Genomic DNA, 16,927 nt, shown 5'->3' with positions numbered 1-16,927 from the left:
GGCTCTCTCGCCTCTAAAACACTTGGGTCTCGAATAAACCCTTTTGCACTAGACGGGTCGGCAACGAACTGGCTCCACGATGCTGGCTCCATGGCTGACATCAAGACCGATAGGACCGACAAAACCAACAAGCCCGACACCAAGCACCATCAGCGAATGGCTCCAAAAACAACCAGTCGATTTCCAGTGCCTGCACTAGCACCGATGACGAGGGAGAGCTCTCTAGCCCACGCATGTGAAGTATTCAACATCCCAGTCCTATACCTACTACAGAGCACTTCCCACACCCTCTTTGTACTCTCCGCCCCCACCCACACCAACACAAACCTTCCACCCAAATCAGCTTATTTCCCAGTGATCGACAAACAACATACTCTATACAGATAGTACCTTCGTCTCATTGCACACACCCAACCAATCTCACTCCCAAGAAGAAAGGTAGAAAGACATATCACCCCCTAATCATCGGATCCGATCCTCCCCTCCGAGCGCGAGACCGATAAAGCCCGCGGAGACGGTCGTTCGTGAACGTCCGAGCCGCGCGGAACGTCAGTCAGCTCAGCGTAGCCCTATTTATTGTGTATACTACTTAAGATAGGATTATTTCTGACATTAATGATATTTTGTAAAGACGTGTTACTTTCTTTTTTTTCGACACTCATTTCTATCTGAATTATTCCTCTCATCAGCGGTGAAACCGGCCAAGCGGAAGGACATCTAGACACGATGGCTCCATTCCATGAAGCACCTCTCAACACCCAAGCAAATAATGCAGACATGCTGGATAAGGAGGATCAAAATTCTCAAAATACCCTACAAGAATCAGATTTAGCACACGACACAGAAAAGCAAGCGCCAATTCAACCTCCAGCGCAATCGCCGTGGGGAACGGCTGATCCCCCGCCTGATGGGGGATTTGCGGCGTGGTCGGTGGTGTTGGGGGCGTGGTGCGCGTATTTTTGTACTTTTGGGTGGATTAATAGTATGTTTATTCCCTTTGTCTATTCTTATGTTGGTTTATCTTGCAAGAAAAGAGAGAATAATATTGCTTGTTGCTACGTACATGCTAATAAGTTGCAGGTATTGGAACATTCCAGACTTATTATGAGACGACGCTGCTCAACGAGTACTCGACGAGTACGATCGCGTGGATTCCTTCGTTGGAGGTGTTTTTCATGTTTTTCATGGTTTGTTTCTTCTCTCTTTTATGAACATCTGAGAATGATCTGACACTCTATAGGGCCCCATTGTCGGCACTCTGAGCGATAGACTCGGCGCTCGCGTGGTCATCATCGCAGGCTCCTTTCTCCATGTCTTTGGCCTCATGATGACATCCATCTCTACGGAATATTACCAGGTCTTGCTTTCTCAGGGTGTCTGTAGTGCTATGGGACTGTGTGCTATTTTCCAGCCATCCATGAGCTCCATTCCCAGCTGGTTTAACAAGAAACGCGGCGCGGCGTATGGAATCATCGCTTCCGGGTCAAGTGCCGGAGGTGTGATCTTCCCTATCATGGTGGATCGGCTCATCACTCGTGTCGGCTTCGGGTGGGCGATGCGCATCGCTGCGTTTCTGATTCTAGGGTTGCTTGTCGTCACTTGTCTTACTGTGAGGTCGAGGATCCCGCCAATGAAACAGCAGATGGATAAGGATGCCTTTATGCGGCCATATAAGGAGGTTAAGATGTTGTTTCTTGTTTCCGGGTTTGTCCTGTTGACTTTCGGCGTTTTTATTCCTATCAACTACATGGAGACGTCGGCTATTGCGGATGGGATGAGTACGAATTTGGCGCAATATCTAGTTCCGATCCTGAATGCTGGAAGGTGAGTGGTCTACTATGCTCTGAAGATGATAAAGTTGCTAATGAGTTGTAGCCTCTTCGGTCGAATGGGGGCTGGTGCATTCTCCGATAAAGTCGGGCCATACAACATCTTTGTCGTGGTATGTTCACTGACGGGCATCTTGGTCCTCGCGCTCTGGATCCCTGCGACTAATAATCCCGGAAACATCGTCTTCGCGGTCCTCTTTGGTGTCACTTCTGGCGCGTATTTCTCTTTGTCCGCTGCCCTGGTGGCAAAGATTGCTCCGCTCCGGGAGATGGGTTACTGGACTGGCGTGCTCTTCCTGTTTGCGTCGATTGGCGCCTTGACGACCAACCCTATCGCAGGCGCGATTCTGCAGCGCGATAATGGGTCGTACACGGGCATGAAAATCTATTCGGGCATCTTTTTGTTGGCAGGAACCGTGTGTGTCTTGATGACCCGTATTCGTCAAACAGGCTTGGTGCTCAAGGCGAAGTTCTGAGTGTTTCACTCTTGGCAATGTTCTGATATTCTCTGCTCATGTGTTTGCTTTCTTCTGTATTATAAGTAATGTGTAAGTTCTCTTGGCTGGTTCGGCCTTGCCAAGCACGAAGTCAGATCTGAGTATCCATCAAATGCTCGAAGCCCGTTATGTCGACACTCTGCATTAAGCCAGTCCAGTCCGGGAATCCAAGAACGCCAGTATCCCAATTAACAAAGTCGAAGAACGACTCTACCATTGGCGCCTCCACTTGGCTGATACCTGTCGGTTGGGTCTCATCGACCGAGCCTGCGGCCTGCTCCACAGCCACCTGCATCTGTCGAATATACAACGCCTTGTCACGCAAGCGAGTAATTATTGCCCACTTTGGCCCCGGATTGGGCCACAACGGGTCCTTCTCGGTGAGGTCAAAGACCAAATTGACTGCTCGCCATGCGCGTTCGACGTGCACCCCCAGTGGATACACACAAAGGTGCCACAATATGTACGTGAGGAGAAAGTAAGGCATGAATGTAGAAGAGAGCCAGCGATATCCGCGGAGAAGCGCGTCCGTAAATATTGCATTGGTGCGTTCGAGGGCTTGGCAGGAGATATCCAGAGTTTTGGTCTGCAATTCACGGCGCTCGGCGACCGGTATTGAGGTGCTATTTGTCTGGAGAGCTTTCTGGTTCACGTACATTTCCATTTTGAGCACTAGAACCTCCCCCAACAGCATGCCGTGTCGCTGGATCGGAATATTGGGATCGCCGTGTTTTGAATAGGTATTGTATACGTACTCTTTTGCTTCCCGCACTATCTCAGCGGGATCCTTTCCAGTGACTTTAGTTGTCAGTGTGCGATGCAATTCCAGGCGCTTTTCGTTCACTATTGTTGTGATCAGGGATGCTGTCATCTCTGTCCAGCAGTCCTTGGAATCCGGCGGCACCGTCGCCGTAGCAGAAAGGTCCTGATCATCGATATTTGCAGGAAATGCGGTGTCGCAGAGGTCCTCGCTGCTATTGACACCAACTCCATGATCCTCAACCGCACGACTATCTGCTGTGCAAATGTGCCACCAGAGTCGGCGGCGCAGCTCACATTCCAGCGGAGTCAGCTTGAAGTGTCTCCCGTCACGATGAAGGCCAATGGATTGTGCTGCCCGGATGACCAACCCTCGCATCGTCCATCCAGATCGTCCGCTATTGTAATAGCGCAGGCACATCTAAGCATACCGTGTCATGAGCTACATCGCACATAGAAACACTAGCCATCTAATTCTTACCTGGTAAATACTCATCGCCTGCAGTGATGTTAGGGTGGGAGCATCCAGAAAATTCGACTGATAGAGAGCAAGTTCCAGCCCTTGCTGGTATCGCTTGACTTCAGATTGCCTCTGTTCATGTGCTGGGTCCTCGGCAAGCACACTTGTTGTGGCCGCAAAGAAGATGGCAAAAAGCAAAGCATGGAGATCAGCAGGAGCGGCCGCCGGCTGGTTAATGGCTGCGAATACCCGTGGCTGAGTCGACGGAACGTGAAGTATCTTGATTATCGGGTCGATGCGATTCAGAAAGGTTTGCCAGAGCTGTGTCGATTGCCACTGACACGGGTGCAGTGCATAGAGATGTCCTTCCTCCACAGAGCGACTGACAAGGAGACCTTCCGCTCTGAGCGTGAGTGGTCGTCTGGAGCTGCTGGTATCGCTCTTCGGCGTCCCAATGGCAGACTGAAGCTCTTTCTCATCTTCCAAGACTCGGGACAAGAGTTGTTCATTGATATACCGGCCGTCCTCAACTAGAAGGCCGTCATGCGATGGCTCCGTCGCCGCAGTTGTGCCTGTCGCGGACAGTTCTTTGCTAGAGGGGGACCCCGCACCTGGTGCAGAAACGGCCCGTCCGTCTGTCACTTCGTGCTGAAGGTGAGGCAGCGATCGGTTGCCAGCTAGAGCCGCGATGGAGCGCTCAAGTGATTCCAGTCGGGCGATGACATCAGAATTGTGTACTTTTGGAGGCCGACGCTTGACGCGATTGGGGCCCGGGTATTGACAGAGCACATTTGCTCGTATACAAGCCCCACATGGAGAGCTCTTATCGCAGCGGACCTTGCGTTGGTGGCAGCGCAGGCAGGACCGTTCAACGTTGTAGCGACGTGCGGATTCCATGCTTACGCTTGCCTTCTGCACGCTGCAAGGGGGTCGGACTTCGATTGTTTTAATGCCCGACTGTCTCCCAGAGATGAATTATAGCAGATAAAAGCCTAGGAAGCGACTCGATTATCAGCCTATGGGTCGGAGTGTTGATGCGACGCCAAAGGTTACCTCGGGGAAGCGGCTGTTCGCGAACGTCCGAAGATCCGACAGCTGACACTGCTGAGTCAGCCTATAGTTAAGTCTCCCACCAAGAGCTTCGAGCAAATTTGATTACTTGATTCTGAGAGGCATGGAAATCTCCCTGAAAAGAAATAATATACGTCAGAAACTACATCTTGTGACTGCCGTTGTGTGTTCTTATCTATAGGAGCATGCATCGTACGAGAAGGGAGTCCTTTCCTGGTATTGACATGGACACATCACCGTCATCGAAACTCGTTAAACCGTACACACAAGCCGGAGCATAGTAAAGTTAGGTATCTACAGACGGATTTGCGGGTATGTAGGCTATAGTTTGTCCTGCAAAATGTGAAAGGCTCACAGGAAGCGACCCTGCTCGGACAGCCAACCCGCAACATAATTGAAGCATGTTTTGACGGTGTCTCCAAATTCTCCGGGGTACGACTCACACTCGGTGCAAGGGTAAATGCCATGCTGAGCGCCTTGAACAAATGCGATTGAGGTATCGTTACTCTTGACTGCATTGAGGTGGATCTTTTCAGCGTTCAAGTACTCGTAGTGTCCGGTCATTCCCACGGTCAAGAGCGGGACGCTGATGCCATTGATCGATGCCGCAGGTGCCATCTGGGTGGAATTATACTCTATGCCCTCGAAGTTATCTGCCAAGATGTCGAAGTTCTCGTTGGCTCGGATGGCCAGGGTGGAGAGGTACCGCCGGACGGTGGTCTTCAGAGCAGCCTGTTCCCAGGAGTTGGAGATATCGACCCAGCCGGAGGGGACACGCACCGATTGAATGATCTGCTCGGTCGTACCGTTCTTTTCAAGCAAAGTCCAAGGATAGGTAGTGTGATGCAGAGTTCGAACATCTTGAGAAATATAGAGGTTGTTGGTAGCAAGGTAAAGAGCCGCAGGGATGGTGAGGGGCTCGTCATCACCAAACATGCCGTTGCCCTTCTCAATTTCCTTGAGACGGTTCTGTGCATGTTCCAGAACACGGTTGTTGCGAGTCACAATCCCCTTCGTAAACCTCTTTTTGAACTCTGAAGTGAAGTTTGATTGAGTGCCATTGCTGAACCCGTTATCAGCGTTATAGATGTTGAGAGACTGGTTGAGTTTGGAGGCCTTCATTTCATCTTCGATAGCCGGGTTCAGACTCAGCAGGCCCATGGTGGAGATGCCATAGTTAGCATCCAGCAGCATTAGCCCGTCAGCAGGCTCCAGGCCAACCAGAGCATTGGAACAAGGATAGATCTTCTCTGGGCCATTGCACGCGGACACGCCATTCTCTGCAACGTTCTGATATTGGGCCATCATTGCACCGCCACCGCTGTGGCCGAGAATAACCACCTTGTCGATATCAGTCTGGTTGCGCAACCAGGCCAAGCCCGTGTTAGCCTGGAGCATCATGTCCTCAAAGTTTATGTCTGACATATAACCGGATTTGCTGGCTTCGTTGTTGGCGCAAAACACTGTAAACCCACGCTCCTGAAGCTCTGTGCAGCCGACAAAGGAGGTGTAGTCTTGCTCCGCATGCATGATATAGATACCGATGCGCGAGCGTGGGCTCGTAGTGTTGGGTCGGTAGAGCCCACCAAGGACGCCAGTATCATCGAAGTCTTTCAAGATGGGAAGAGGTAATTGAGAGGCAGAAGCATGTTGAGCAAGCAATGCCAACCCAGCAAGGGTAGTAAGGCTGGAGGGACAGGACAGGATCATATTGGACGTACATGCAAAAGCGACAACAATAGATCCGTTGAGGAGCAGTACACTTACTCTCTCTCCTCACAGGGAGAAAGGAACTCGGCTTTATACTTACTGACCAAATATTCCGAGGTGGCCCCACCTCGCAGCCACCAACAGTCTTCATAGCTGTACCGGAACGCGTTTTGCAATGGCTAGCGACGCTCGGTTATAGACTAGCTAGCTCGTGATGGATGGTAGGATAGCTCAGGCTATCGGCATTCATAGGCCCCTCCACGATGTGGCGCCATGCAGAGAAAGCATCTTCTATGCACTTCTTGCGATATCTCCGAGGTGTCAATCACCATGATCGTCAGGGTACTGTCGATGACAAGCCCAAGCGAGCCGTCTTTAGGGTGATAGACGTGCGCAGCAGGTCTATCACTATTATTTCGCGACCACTTACTCACAACTGAGTTGCTCTGCCACCCTGCAAGGATTCGTCAGCGCGAGTACATGTTCCTCAGAGTGATATCGAGTGATTCAATCCCGAGAAGTCATACTGCAAGCGACATAACAAGTGGTGCGGGGAGTTTTGACCCGCCAATTAAAGACCCTTGAGGGGCTTGAAGAAGTGCAGGACATTGCGGAGATGCGGGGTGAGGTGGAAAATCCCTTTCCAGCACCTCCACTTCTTCCCCAACACTGCAAGCAGGATATTTCGTTTATCCAATGAACAGCGAGCCATTTTGGTGCTCGCTTGGGTGGACAAACTCTCTACAGTACTACCGCCTGCTGTAAAAAGCATCCTGCTCCGAAAGATGCAGGCCATGGTGGTGCCACAACGAAAATGCACTGTCCCCAAGGCTAACTTCCTCTGTCGGTAGTGGCTATTTGGGAGGTATTTTGCGAACAGCAGGCTTTGCCATCTTAGCTGGACGGACGGCTCGGTAATTGTGCCCAACGAGAGAGCTTCATTGGCTCCATAGGCAGCTGCGATCATCTCAACCATGCTGATCACAGATAGTACTAGCATAGCGTTAGCAAAGGCAGCATAAACGCTCCCAGGTAATAGTCGGAAGTAGTAAGGGAAAAAGTACGGGAAGGAACAAACAGTATCCCGTATCCCCCCGGGTCAGGTGACATCGATACTAAAAGACGACTTACTCCAGCTTTCACAACCCAGTGAGGACGTCTCCCTCGTCAGCGAATAGGTAAATGATTACTACCATAATAAGCTCATGCCACTACCTAGACGACTACAAATATCACCGTACCTTCTATCACAAACAGTAATGACTGAGTCCCTCCCCGCCCTTTCGGGTAAACAAACTACCCTAAATACTTAACCATCCGTTCACAGGCCCAGCCAACGCCATTATCAGCCAGGATATTGTTTCTAAACCTCCTAGCCTCCCTCAGATTACACTTGAATTTAAAAATCTTTCTTGAAACATACTCCTACTTCTTGCGTATCACAACTATCCCAGTCCTGTCATGAACGAACGATGGGCCACACAATGTGCCGGAACTGCCGCCGTTGAGGGTGTGGGTCTGGCGGTGGATCTTGCGTTTCAGCTTCGGTCGGTGTTTCAACGGCCCCCGCTCTCTCTCTCTCTCTCTCTCTCTCTCTCTCTCTCTCCCGGGCGGGCTGAGTGGTCTGTAACGGACTATTCTATTCAAAGTAATAGTGCTTACGCATTCTTGCAACAAGACCATAGTAATCCTTATTATAGGTGTTAGTCATAATGGAGTTGTAACGGGACATGTGTTATGAAAGTAGACGGGACCTCGGGTCGCTTTTGATTTATAGTGTTTACAAAGTTATATACAAGAACGTGAGCAACTTCATCCTGGACCCTCTATATCACCTCTCTCTCTCTATCCTCTTCCCATTCTCCCTTCCGGATAGATATCCGTCCGGACGGAGTGCATTTACTCAGCAACGCACTGGTAGTAGTAGTCGTTCTGAACCTTGCAGGTGTAGGGGCTGGCACAGACAGTAGGGCCGGTCCAGTTGATACCACCGCACTGGTAGTACTCGTTCACTTCACCAGCAGAGTTGGTGGCCGCGGGACCCTGAGGGTCGCTGACACCGACGACACCGCTGCTGCTAGCAGCAGCGCTGGAGCTAACCTGGCTGGGGGCAGCGGCAGTGGTGGTGGGAACGTAAACGGAAGTGGTGACGAAAGCGACGCCGGAAGAAGTAGGAGCGGCGGCAGGGGTGGTGGCAACGACAACAGGGGTGGTAGCAGCGGCGGCAGGAGTGGTGACAGCGGCAGCGCCAGAGACGGCGCTGGAGGTGGCGCTGGACAGCTTGCAAGGGGACTTGGACTTGGACTTGACCTTGCTGAGGGTAGTCTGGCTGGCGGCGACGGCCGAAGAGGAAGAAGAGGAAGAGGCAATCTCAACCTCGATGGCGGGGGTGGTGGTCTGCTCAAAAGCAGCAGTGGTGGTGGTGGAAACAGCGGAGGTAGCAGCGGCAACGGAGGCAGAGGCAGAGCTGGAGGAGGAAGCATCACCGCTGGGGAAGTACTTCTCGAGGATGGGCAGGTAGGTGGAGTAGGCGGCGCCATCGGTGGGCTCCAGAGAGTACATGTAGGTTCCCCACCAGGGACCGGCAGACCACCAGGAAGCACCAACCCAGACGTCGGAGTTCTCGGACATGTACGCGAGCATGCCCTCGACAGCCTCCTCACACACGGAGTTGACACCACCAGCGAATTCACCGATGATACCCTGCTTGTTGTTGGTCTTCAGCCACTCGGTAGCCTTCTCGAGGCGCTCCTTGCCGATCGTGGAGCTGACACAGGTCTCCGAAGTACCGGAGCTGTCGGAGTCAAGGTACTGGTGCATCTCGTAGATGATCTTGTCCTCACTGTCGGTCAGGCCAGACAGGTCGTCGTTGTAGGTAGTCCAGTCCCAGGCACCGGTGTAGGCGTTACCCTCGACGAAGATGTACTGAGTGGTGGCACCAGCGGCACGGATACCGTTGATAGCAGCCTGGTTAAGGTCCAGAACCAGGGATTGCTCCATATCATGGTACTCGTTGTCTATGTTTATTAGATACCTCTTCGTATAACCGGTATAGAAGGTCTACTCACTGGTATCGAAGATGACCTTGTCGTTGTCGGCGAATTCGGTAGCGACGTTCTTCCACCAGGTCTTGAAGTTGGAGGTGGACTCGATGATGCTTCCATCACTGCAAGTTGTTAGCCATCATATGCCATTCATCCTCAGCAAACTGTATCTACTAACAAACGTCCGTAGTTGTGGGGGTCAAGGACAGCGTAGGCACCGCTGTTGGTAACGAATTCGACGGTCTGTGTAACCGGTCAGTGTTATAACGACAATGATATCAAGGGCATGAGCGACAACATACCGACTTCAGGTCAGAGAGGTAGGTCGAAGCGAAAGAGCCGGTCAAGCCATCGGGGGTCAAACGCTCCATGAGGAAGGGGATACGGAAGATGTTCATGCCCTTGTTTCTCAGGACCTGGATCTTGGAAGTCTCGGGCCAGGTGTAGTCGGTTCCCAGGGTACCGGGGAGGGCGGAGCCGAATTCAGCGCCGGATTCGCTAGTACCAACCCCTACATCAATTAGAATAGGGCATCGAACTTCAGACAAACATCACATACACTTGAAGCCAGAGTCACGCTTCTTCATCTGGCGGCTGGGGAGAGCGGACACCATGGTGGCGGCAGAGGCCGCAACGATCAAGTTGCTGATTCTCATTTTGAAAAGAATGTACGTCGAACTGGTCGATCAAAGGAATGAATGACTAAAGGTAAGAAAGAAGGAGTGAAAACACAAGATAGAAGACAAATAATGAATGTCAAGAGCCAGTCTTGATTGTGATGTGCTAAGTAGAACGAACGAACGGTTCGGACTCCCCATACTTATAATCGATCACTCAGGCCAAAGCAACCATCCCATAATTCCCTATCATTTCTCTGGTCCCACAGCTTAATCTCAGCAACCGCCTTAGGTGCTTTCTCTGAGACAGTTACCTTGTGGCCCGCCAGGGGATCCATCCACTAGGGTGGACTCCCTGAAGTCGAGAACATCTCGCCCGACTCCTCCGAAATAAGGGCACTGGGCCGGCGCTGGGCTAGCGCCGGTCCCTGAGCGACCCTTAATATCTGGATACGCCACGGGCGGAAAACAGGAAAAAAGAACCACGAAAGCAGCTTTTCAGCTGCTGAAAAAATGTGTTTTTCAAGCAATATGCTCGAGAGTCGGTAGTCACCACGGCATATCCCCGAACTCCTTTGTAGAACGCTGGGGTGGTGGTGGAGAGAGCGCGTAGACCGTTGTTACACCTCAAGGCTTAGCCACCTAATGGAAACAGCCATGCCCGCATTGTTGCGACCATATCGGAGGGGATGCACTGGCCCCGTGTCAGTCATCCTTCATTTCTCCGGGCGAAAATTGCCTGGAAGGCGTGGGGCCAGACCATGGCATTGCGCAGGAGATCTGATTAAGATGAAACGAGTTAGCAGCCTAAGCTTCCTGTTCGTTGGTGGAGTGATTCCACGGTTAATTAAATTTCTTCCGGGCCGGTGGGAGCACGGAACTGGTCAATAGGCCCGAAGACAAAGAAGACCGTTAGTCTATTAGCATTCATATCGGCTTGCAGATTGATTGATCACTTTTGTGCCCTCCTGTCCAGGCTGGTTTCTTCAGTGGTAATTTCTGGCCGACCCGCCTGTATCCAACGGTGAGACAAGGATTTGGGAGACCCACTGGGACCGTCGGTGGAAATCATGCCGTCCTGCGTCGACCTATTGACATCTCACGCTTTCTCCCAACGAGACACCATCTGCCTGCTGTGGAGGATGCAGAGTCTTGCAATTTGGGGGCATTAGTGAGGGCATTATTGCTAGGGGAGTGAGCGGGAGAGATTGTTCAGGACACGGAGGTGACAGCGACTCCCGAGAAACACGTGCTAAAATCAACCCCGAGGCAGGCCGAAAAAAAAAAAAAAAATCAATAGTACAATAATCCCCTTGAGCCATTAATATGAATTGCCTCCTAATCCGCCAGGACTTCAGGATTCCTCGATGTTAGTTCCACCTGGAATAACTCTAGAAGCAAACATGGCATGTCACTTTCGGCCGGCTAAGTATTGATTGTGGCAATAGCCGGCTTCTACTGGCTTCTAGGAGGCTTACTATTAATTCACTCCATATCACATCGACTTTCCCGGAGCTATTGACCTTGGTTTACTATTTTAGGACTTTTTTATATTGCACGCCGTTATAAATATTTACATAGCCACAATCACCGAGGCCGATTGGATGGCCGTGAGCGGAGAATTAAATTGCTATGGATACTGTTCGGAGCACCCCAGGACAGACAATCGGCGACTCATGAGATTCTGTCGGCTTCGTTGCTGTGTTGACCGACCTGAAATTCGAATGATCGATCACCCTGGCCGATGGGGATCATGTTTGCGTCGTTGTCATATAGTGTGCGTTCAAAATACCGCACACGTCCATCGTCACTTACCAGGACTACCGTTTGTTGTTGAGTTCCATAAGGCCCATGCAGGAATGACAGATCCATTGCATGGTGCCCCCCGCCTGCAGCACCATTCGCATGCGTGCTATCAGCACACACAGGAGTTACTGTGCCTGCCGGCTTGGGGGGTTTCTCGTGAGCACCCAGGACAGGAATAAAGATGCTCTTCCGAAAATACGGAAGGTAGTCCTCCGCAGTCGCATCTTCTGAGAGCTTCGGGAGGGTATTGGTGCTCAGCATATCAAGGAATCGGGTAATAAGAGCATCTTCGTCCTCCCCAGCCTGCACGTGCGTAGCAATGGCTTCATTCATTAGTCTTTCGCCGTCAAGGATCTTAGGCCATGTGCGATCCTCGAAGACTGTATTACTGAGGCCCAACGTCTGGCCCGATTTCGTGGCGACCCATGCAATTTGATCCATGGTGGATGAGCGATTGGAGACGATTGCCAGGGGCTCATTGATGTATCCACAGAGCAGGCTAAATCCACCGACATTCCTGGCGGTGGGACTCGCAACCATATCCTGCACATATTCCCGGGTTGACCGCTTCTCGTCAGAAGGCGCACCAAGCCAGCTACATACAATGGCTCCCCGGCTCTTCGCCCCAATGGCTTGTTCTGATGTATTTTCGCGGTAGTTGGTCAATACTGCCACTTTGCCTTCTCTAGTCACCCCCATCCATGTCCCATGTGGCTCTCGTGCTAGATCACGGCCACCTAAGACATTGGACTCTGGTGAAGGCCACCAGTCAGCGGGAGATGTCGGTCGACGTATGTATTCCTAGACGCCGTTAGTTTTGGACGGATCCGAGCATGTGGTTTGAATCATTGTCGCGTACATCCCTGTTGTTGATGATGATCAAGGGATAGGAAGGATGTGCGGTGGATAATAGCGCGATACACATTGCGACGTTCCTAGGGAACAGAGGATGCAGGTAGGAAGGGGGTATTGGTGTAGTAGGGGTATTCTTGAGCTCCGCGTCAGGCAAGTGAGCTGCCGCCACCTATATGAGGGGAAGGATAGTCTCGTGCGACAGGCGAGCAGGATCAGGCGGCGAGTACTATTGATATACAATCACAGGTTTCGGTGAGATTGTCTGATTCCAATGACAACTAGTAGCAGGGTCTGAGTTCGATGAGCAAAATTGGCTCCAAAGCGTAGGGCGAGGTTGTTCTGACGAGTCCAGAAAACAAGGCGACTGTTGGGCACTGAGGTCATCCGACAACATGACCGGCAGTTCAGCCCCACCGCCTTTGTGATGCTAAGGGAGAGCCCTCCGCTCTGGCAGTGAAGGATGGCAATGTACTATCATTCAATGCTGTAAAAAAGGCTTTTAGTAGATGGGTAATCGGGTGAGTTCTTCATTGGGGCTTGTCATGATGGTTTTGCTCTTCAGTTCCAAAGCACTACTACCCTCATCGTATATGTTGTAGCGGAACAACGGCATCATCACATTCAATGCATGGTAGCAGCATATATATATTAGCACTGGTATTAGTACGAGTACTCTCCATCTGAAAGACAACACCTGAAGGAGCTGATTTTGCCTTGAAGATGTCTTATTCACTCAAGTCACTTTTCATAAATAATATAATGCTGGACAGAACTGTACCATATTATGTAGTACCCATTCATTCTGCTTCAAATCAGTAACTGATAATGATGTTCATGACGTCAAGACCGCGGTATTTCCCGAAACGGCAAGGCGGGCAGGCTGCCCTTAGGATGGAACTAGTCCCAAAGAAGAGAGCTCGATCGCCTGAGCCACGCGGCTGAGTTAAGGCATCCGCACCGATACTTGCCTAATGCGGTAGGTACCACTGTAGGGCTCGATGGATCATCGTGGCTTGGCCCCAGTTTCTCAAGGCAGCCACGCTCCGTCTTGGGCCTTTTCTCTCCCCGAATTTTACTTCCATTCCTTCTCTACTACCACCTTATCCTCCCTCCTGGAACCTGCAGGCCAATCCGCTAAGTTTCTTCAAGTATTAGACTCTTCTTGCGGCTGGCCGCTCTCCTTTGTGTCGGTCCGTTGGTCGCGTGAAGCTTCTGCCCCGCAATCCAGCAGCAGCTCAGCTTACCGATAAATTCTTCTTTTCCCCCTCCTAGCACCCTTCTCTCCAAAGTAACTTAGTTCAGCAAACGGATCGAACTGTTTACAATCGCCCATCATGTTCGGTATCATTGCGGACCTTCTGTCGTGAGTACCACCTGCTATCTTTCGTCATCGAGTCCCGGCGATGCCGGTCGACCCTGGACACCCCGGCCCTATGAGTTGTTCTCTGCACTTTCTCAGACGCTATGCATATGCTAATAAGATTATGCATTTAGCTCAATCATCACGATCCTGCTTCCTATATTTGCTTCCTACAAAGCCCTCCGGACTGGCGACCCTTCCCAGCTGGCACCATGGCTCATGTATTGGGTCGTTCTGTCGGCCGTGCTGATGGCGGAGTCATGGACGATCTTCATTCTGGGATGGTACGGCCACGAGCCAATATCAGGGCATGCTTAAGTTGTCTGCTGACAGGTTGTTGCAGGTTCCCGTTCTATAGCTGGTTCCGACTCTTTTTCTTCTCCTATCTTGTTCTCCCCCAAACGCAGGGAGCTCGGAGTTTGTATCAGGAATATGTCGACCCCTTCCTAGAGCACCATGAGCGTGAAATCGAGGAATTCATTGGCCGCAGCCATGAGCGTGCCAAGGCTCTAGGACTTCAGTATTTCTACCAAGCTCTAGACTACGTTCGGGAAAATATTCTGGGCTTGCCGGCCCAACGTCCCGCATCTCCTCCGCCCCCGACTGGCCCGGCTGCCTATGCGCAGTCGCTCTTGTCCCGGTTCAATATTCCAACTGCCGCTGGAGGCACTGCCCCAGCTACAGGCAACGACTGGCTCTCTGCAATCGGCTCTGCGGTCGCTTCAGTTGCATCTGGCAAGAGTGCTGAAGCACGCGGGGAGGAGCTGTCTGCCAGTGGAACACTACTGCCACGGGAGGTCGCGTCCATGTCCCGTGCGGATAAGGCCAAGTATATCTCGAGCCAAAGAGACATGTTGGAAGTACTGCGTAGCGCTCTGGCCAAGGAGGAGCGCGACCTGCACAGTGCAGGCGCAGAGGTGGATGACCTGGCGTACGGTGGTGCACCGCTGCGAAAGAACCGCAGCGAGAACTCTTTTACTCATGTGGAGCATGAGGATACTCAGGAACGCTCGTCCGATGCGCATGGCCGCACAAGCAGCGGCAACTGGGCCTCTGGTTGGTTTGCAGGTGGGGAGCAAGCTGGATCCTCGGGTGTAGACCATGGGAACGAGGGCGCGAGAAGTCGGGCTCACTGAATATCTAGACCAAGCAGACAGCTCTCTTGCATGAGACTAGCACTCTTTCTCAATGAAAAAGCAAGATTGATAGGGCAGGATGTCTTTTCAAGCGAAAGCAGCCGCAATTCAGCTGAAACAGAAGTAGCAGCGCTACGTGAGTGGCAGCGACGTATGCGAAGTAAATGCGCCTTGCCGCAGCCTCTCTGCACGAGCCCCTTGTCACTGTACAGAAATGCCCAACCGAACCAACACCACCACGTAGATACCGACAGCCTTGCGTCGCAGCTGGCCATTAATAACAACTCTTATCTACCCCTCCCTCAAGGCTTTAGGAAAAACCACCAACGATCCCCGCAAGCACCACCACCGTGGAATGCAGCGCCATCACACTTGAACATGCAACTTACCACCTTCCTATTCACCCTCGTCCATCTCTTAGCGCTCACCTCCGCAGCAATGACAGGCAACTTCATGGGGCTGGGGTCTGTATTCAACACCACACAGACAACCATCCAACGTCTCCAACAAGTAGCAGGACATCTCGTCCCCGATACATCAAGTCTGAATCTTACGGGTCTGAATTTGACGAACTTGGATCTAAATCTGAATCTGACTCAACTCGCCAACCGGACCGGTTCCTACGTGGATGCTGCGAAGCCGCAAATCGCCCGAGCGGGGAATGCTACAAAAGACTATGTTGTGAAACATCCCTACCAGACAATCTTTAGCATCGTGGGTGTTGTCTACCCAGGAGGATTGCTCAACCTAGTGGGATATGGTCGGTTGGGGCCGTGGGCAGGTATGTCTACAATGCAACTGATTGCACCATAGCAACTTCGGGGGTAATATTCCTACAAGTTTGCTGCTTTACTACTTACTATTCACTGCTTGGGGGGTTGTACTCATGTTGGGTGTTTGTGGATGGTTGCTCTACTCAATTCTGTGTGCGGAGTTACGGTACTACTTACTTTAACCCACTTTACTGACCCCGATCACTTGATACATTGCTTATAGGGTCGTTGGCAGCATGGAGCCAATCCTATCTGGGAAATCCTGTCGCACGAAGTGTCCGGGCGTGTTTGCAAAGCGCGGCGATGAATGGGTATGCGGCGGCTCCGGTGTTGAACACTGTACGGGGGGTGATAATGTCAGCTGGGGGTTATATGGTGTGGAAGGAGGGGTGTAATGGGAAAGGTGAACAACAAGAGGGAAAAGAAGGAAAGGAAGAATGAAATCACGGTGAATATGATGATCTGGGGGGCAATAATTTCCAAAGAGATGGCTGGATGTTTATTTCGATTCACCGGTATCCATAACCAAGGCAGTTTGTCTTGTCTAGTTACTCTTCGTTTAAGTACATGCTGGCAGTCATTAGCGTCGGCCCAATCAAGGCAGGGAAGATGGAATAGGTACTGGACTACTAGTACTTAGTTGACTAGTACTAGTATTGTTGGCCGGCTGGCCGATGTCAGTCAGCCAGGCATGTGAGGAATTGGCAAGGGAAAAAAAAAAACAACAACACGGCCTTACTCTTCTGCATAGCCGGGATGAGGCGAGATCGCACAAATCCCCAACGAAGTATTAATGGGTAAAAAAAAAATAAAATAAAATAAAGATTACTTTCTATTAATAAACCTGCGGTGTCTATCTGGTCTGTGTCTGCCTGTCTGTTCTTGCTTAGTAGTTTAGTTATCGATAGGGATGGATGGATGGGTTTTCGCCGGTGTGTGGTAGGCTGGATGCATGTCGGTATCTGCTTGGAATGCTGGGAAATCGGGCTTAACGTGGTTTTGGTTTGTTG

The 16,927-nt window shown here is 51.3% G+C and overlaps 7 protein-coding genes across 7 annotated transcripts; 3 read left to right on the top strand and 4 right to left on the bottom strand.

Moving 5' to 3' along the window:
- The first annotated feature begins 628 nt into the window (after window positions 1-628).
- Window positions 629-2,443, top strand: BO83DRAFT_379585 (MCT family MFS transporter). The gene is made up of 4 exons (XM_025531540.1): window positions 629-982; window positions 1,081-1,187; window positions 1,241-1,824; window positions 1,876-2,443. Exons 1-4 carry the CDS (start codon window positions 727-729, stop codon window positions 2,303-2,305), a joined length of 1,377 nt encoding a protein of 458 aa, XP_025386638.1. The 5' UTR covers window positions 629-726; the 3' UTR covers window positions 2,306-2,443.
- Window positions 2,418-4,647, bottom strand: BO83DRAFT_363577 (Zn(II)2Cys6 transcription factor; the record flags this gene model as incomplete). Its single annotated transcript, XM_025529577.1, has 3 exons — window positions 4,599-4,647; window positions 3,567-4,480; window positions 2,418-3,506 (listed from the first exon to the last, which is right to left on the bottom strand). Exons 2-3 carry the CDS (start codon window positions 4,440-4,442, stop codon window positions 2,418-2,420), a joined length of 1,965 nt encoding a protein of 654 aa, XP_025386637.1. The 5' UTR covers window positions 4,443-4,480; window positions 4,599-4,647.
- A 186-nt stretch (window positions 4,648-4,833) lies between these two features.
- On the bottom strand, window positions 4,834-6,457 carry BO83DRAFT_62539 (uncharacterized protein). The gene has a single exon (XM_025537487.1). The coding sequence runs from the start codon at window positions 6,324-6,326 to the stop codon at window positions 4,968-4,970; it is 1,359 nt and encodes a 452-aa protein (XP_025386636.1). The 5' UTR covers window positions 6,327-6,457; the 3' UTR covers window positions 4,834-4,967.
- A 1,627-nt stretch (window positions 6,458-8,084) lies between these two features.
- egl3 (putative extracellular endoglucanase/cellulase) lies at window positions 8,085-10,192 on the bottom strand. Its single transcript, XM_025528591.1, has 5 exons — window positions 9,930-10,192; window positions 9,673-9,881; window positions 9,549-9,613; window positions 9,395-9,492; window positions 8,085-9,343 (listed from the first exon to the last, which is right to left on the bottom strand). Exons 1-5 carry the CDS (start codon window positions 10,024-10,026, stop codon window positions 8,226-8,228), a joined length of 1,587 nt encoding a protein of 528 aa, XP_025386635.1. The 5' UTR covers window positions 10,027-10,192; the 3' UTR covers window positions 8,085-8,225.
- Window positions 10,193-11,661: 1,469 nt separating this feature from the next.
- BO83DRAFT_428354 (NRDE family protein) lies at window positions 11,662-12,718 on the bottom strand (the record flags this gene model as incomplete). Its single annotated transcript, XM_025535400.1, has 2 exons — window positions 11,662-12,594; window positions 12,653-12,718. 2 exons carry the CDS (start codon window positions 12,716-12,718, stop codon window positions 11,662-11,664), a joined length of 999 nt encoding a protein of 332 aa, XP_025386634.1.
- A 982-nt stretch (window positions 12,719-13,700) lies between these two features.
- On the top strand, window positions 13,701-15,220 carry BO83DRAFT_363565 (HVA22/TB2/DP1 family protein). The gene is made up of 3 exons (XM_025529576.1): window positions 13,701-14,011; window positions 14,143-14,292; window positions 14,352-15,220. Exons 1-3 carry the CDS (start codon window positions 13,983-13,985, stop codon window positions 15,142-15,144), a joined length of 972 nt encoding a protein of 323 aa, XP_025386633.1. The 5' UTR covers window positions 13,701-13,982; the 3' UTR covers window positions 15,145-15,220.
- Window positions 15,221-15,406: 186 nt separating this feature from the next.
- On the top strand, window positions 15,407-16,533 carry BO83DRAFT_379580 (uncharacterized protein). Its single transcript, XM_025531539.1, has 2 exons — window positions 15,407-15,925; window positions 16,141-16,533. Exons 1-2 carry the CDS (start codon window positions 15,523-15,525, stop codon window positions 16,356-16,358), a joined length of 621 nt encoding a protein of 206 aa, XP_025386632.1. The 5' UTR covers window positions 15,407-15,522; the 3' UTR covers window positions 16,359-16,533.
- Window positions 16,534-16,927: the final 394 nt, after the last annotated feature.

Source organism: Aspergillus eucalypticola (genome assembly GCF_003184535.1).
Source record: "Aspergillus eucalypticola CBS 122712 chromosome Unknown BO83scaffold_17, whole genome shotgun sequence".
NCBI classification, from domain to species: domain Eukaryota; kingdom Fungi; phylum Ascomycota; class Eurotiomycetes; order Eurotiales; family Aspergillaceae; genus Aspergillus; species Aspergillus eucalypticola.
The sequence above is the reverse complement of the archived record's forward strand: the minus strand, read 5'-3'. Positions and strand labels throughout refer to the sequence as shown.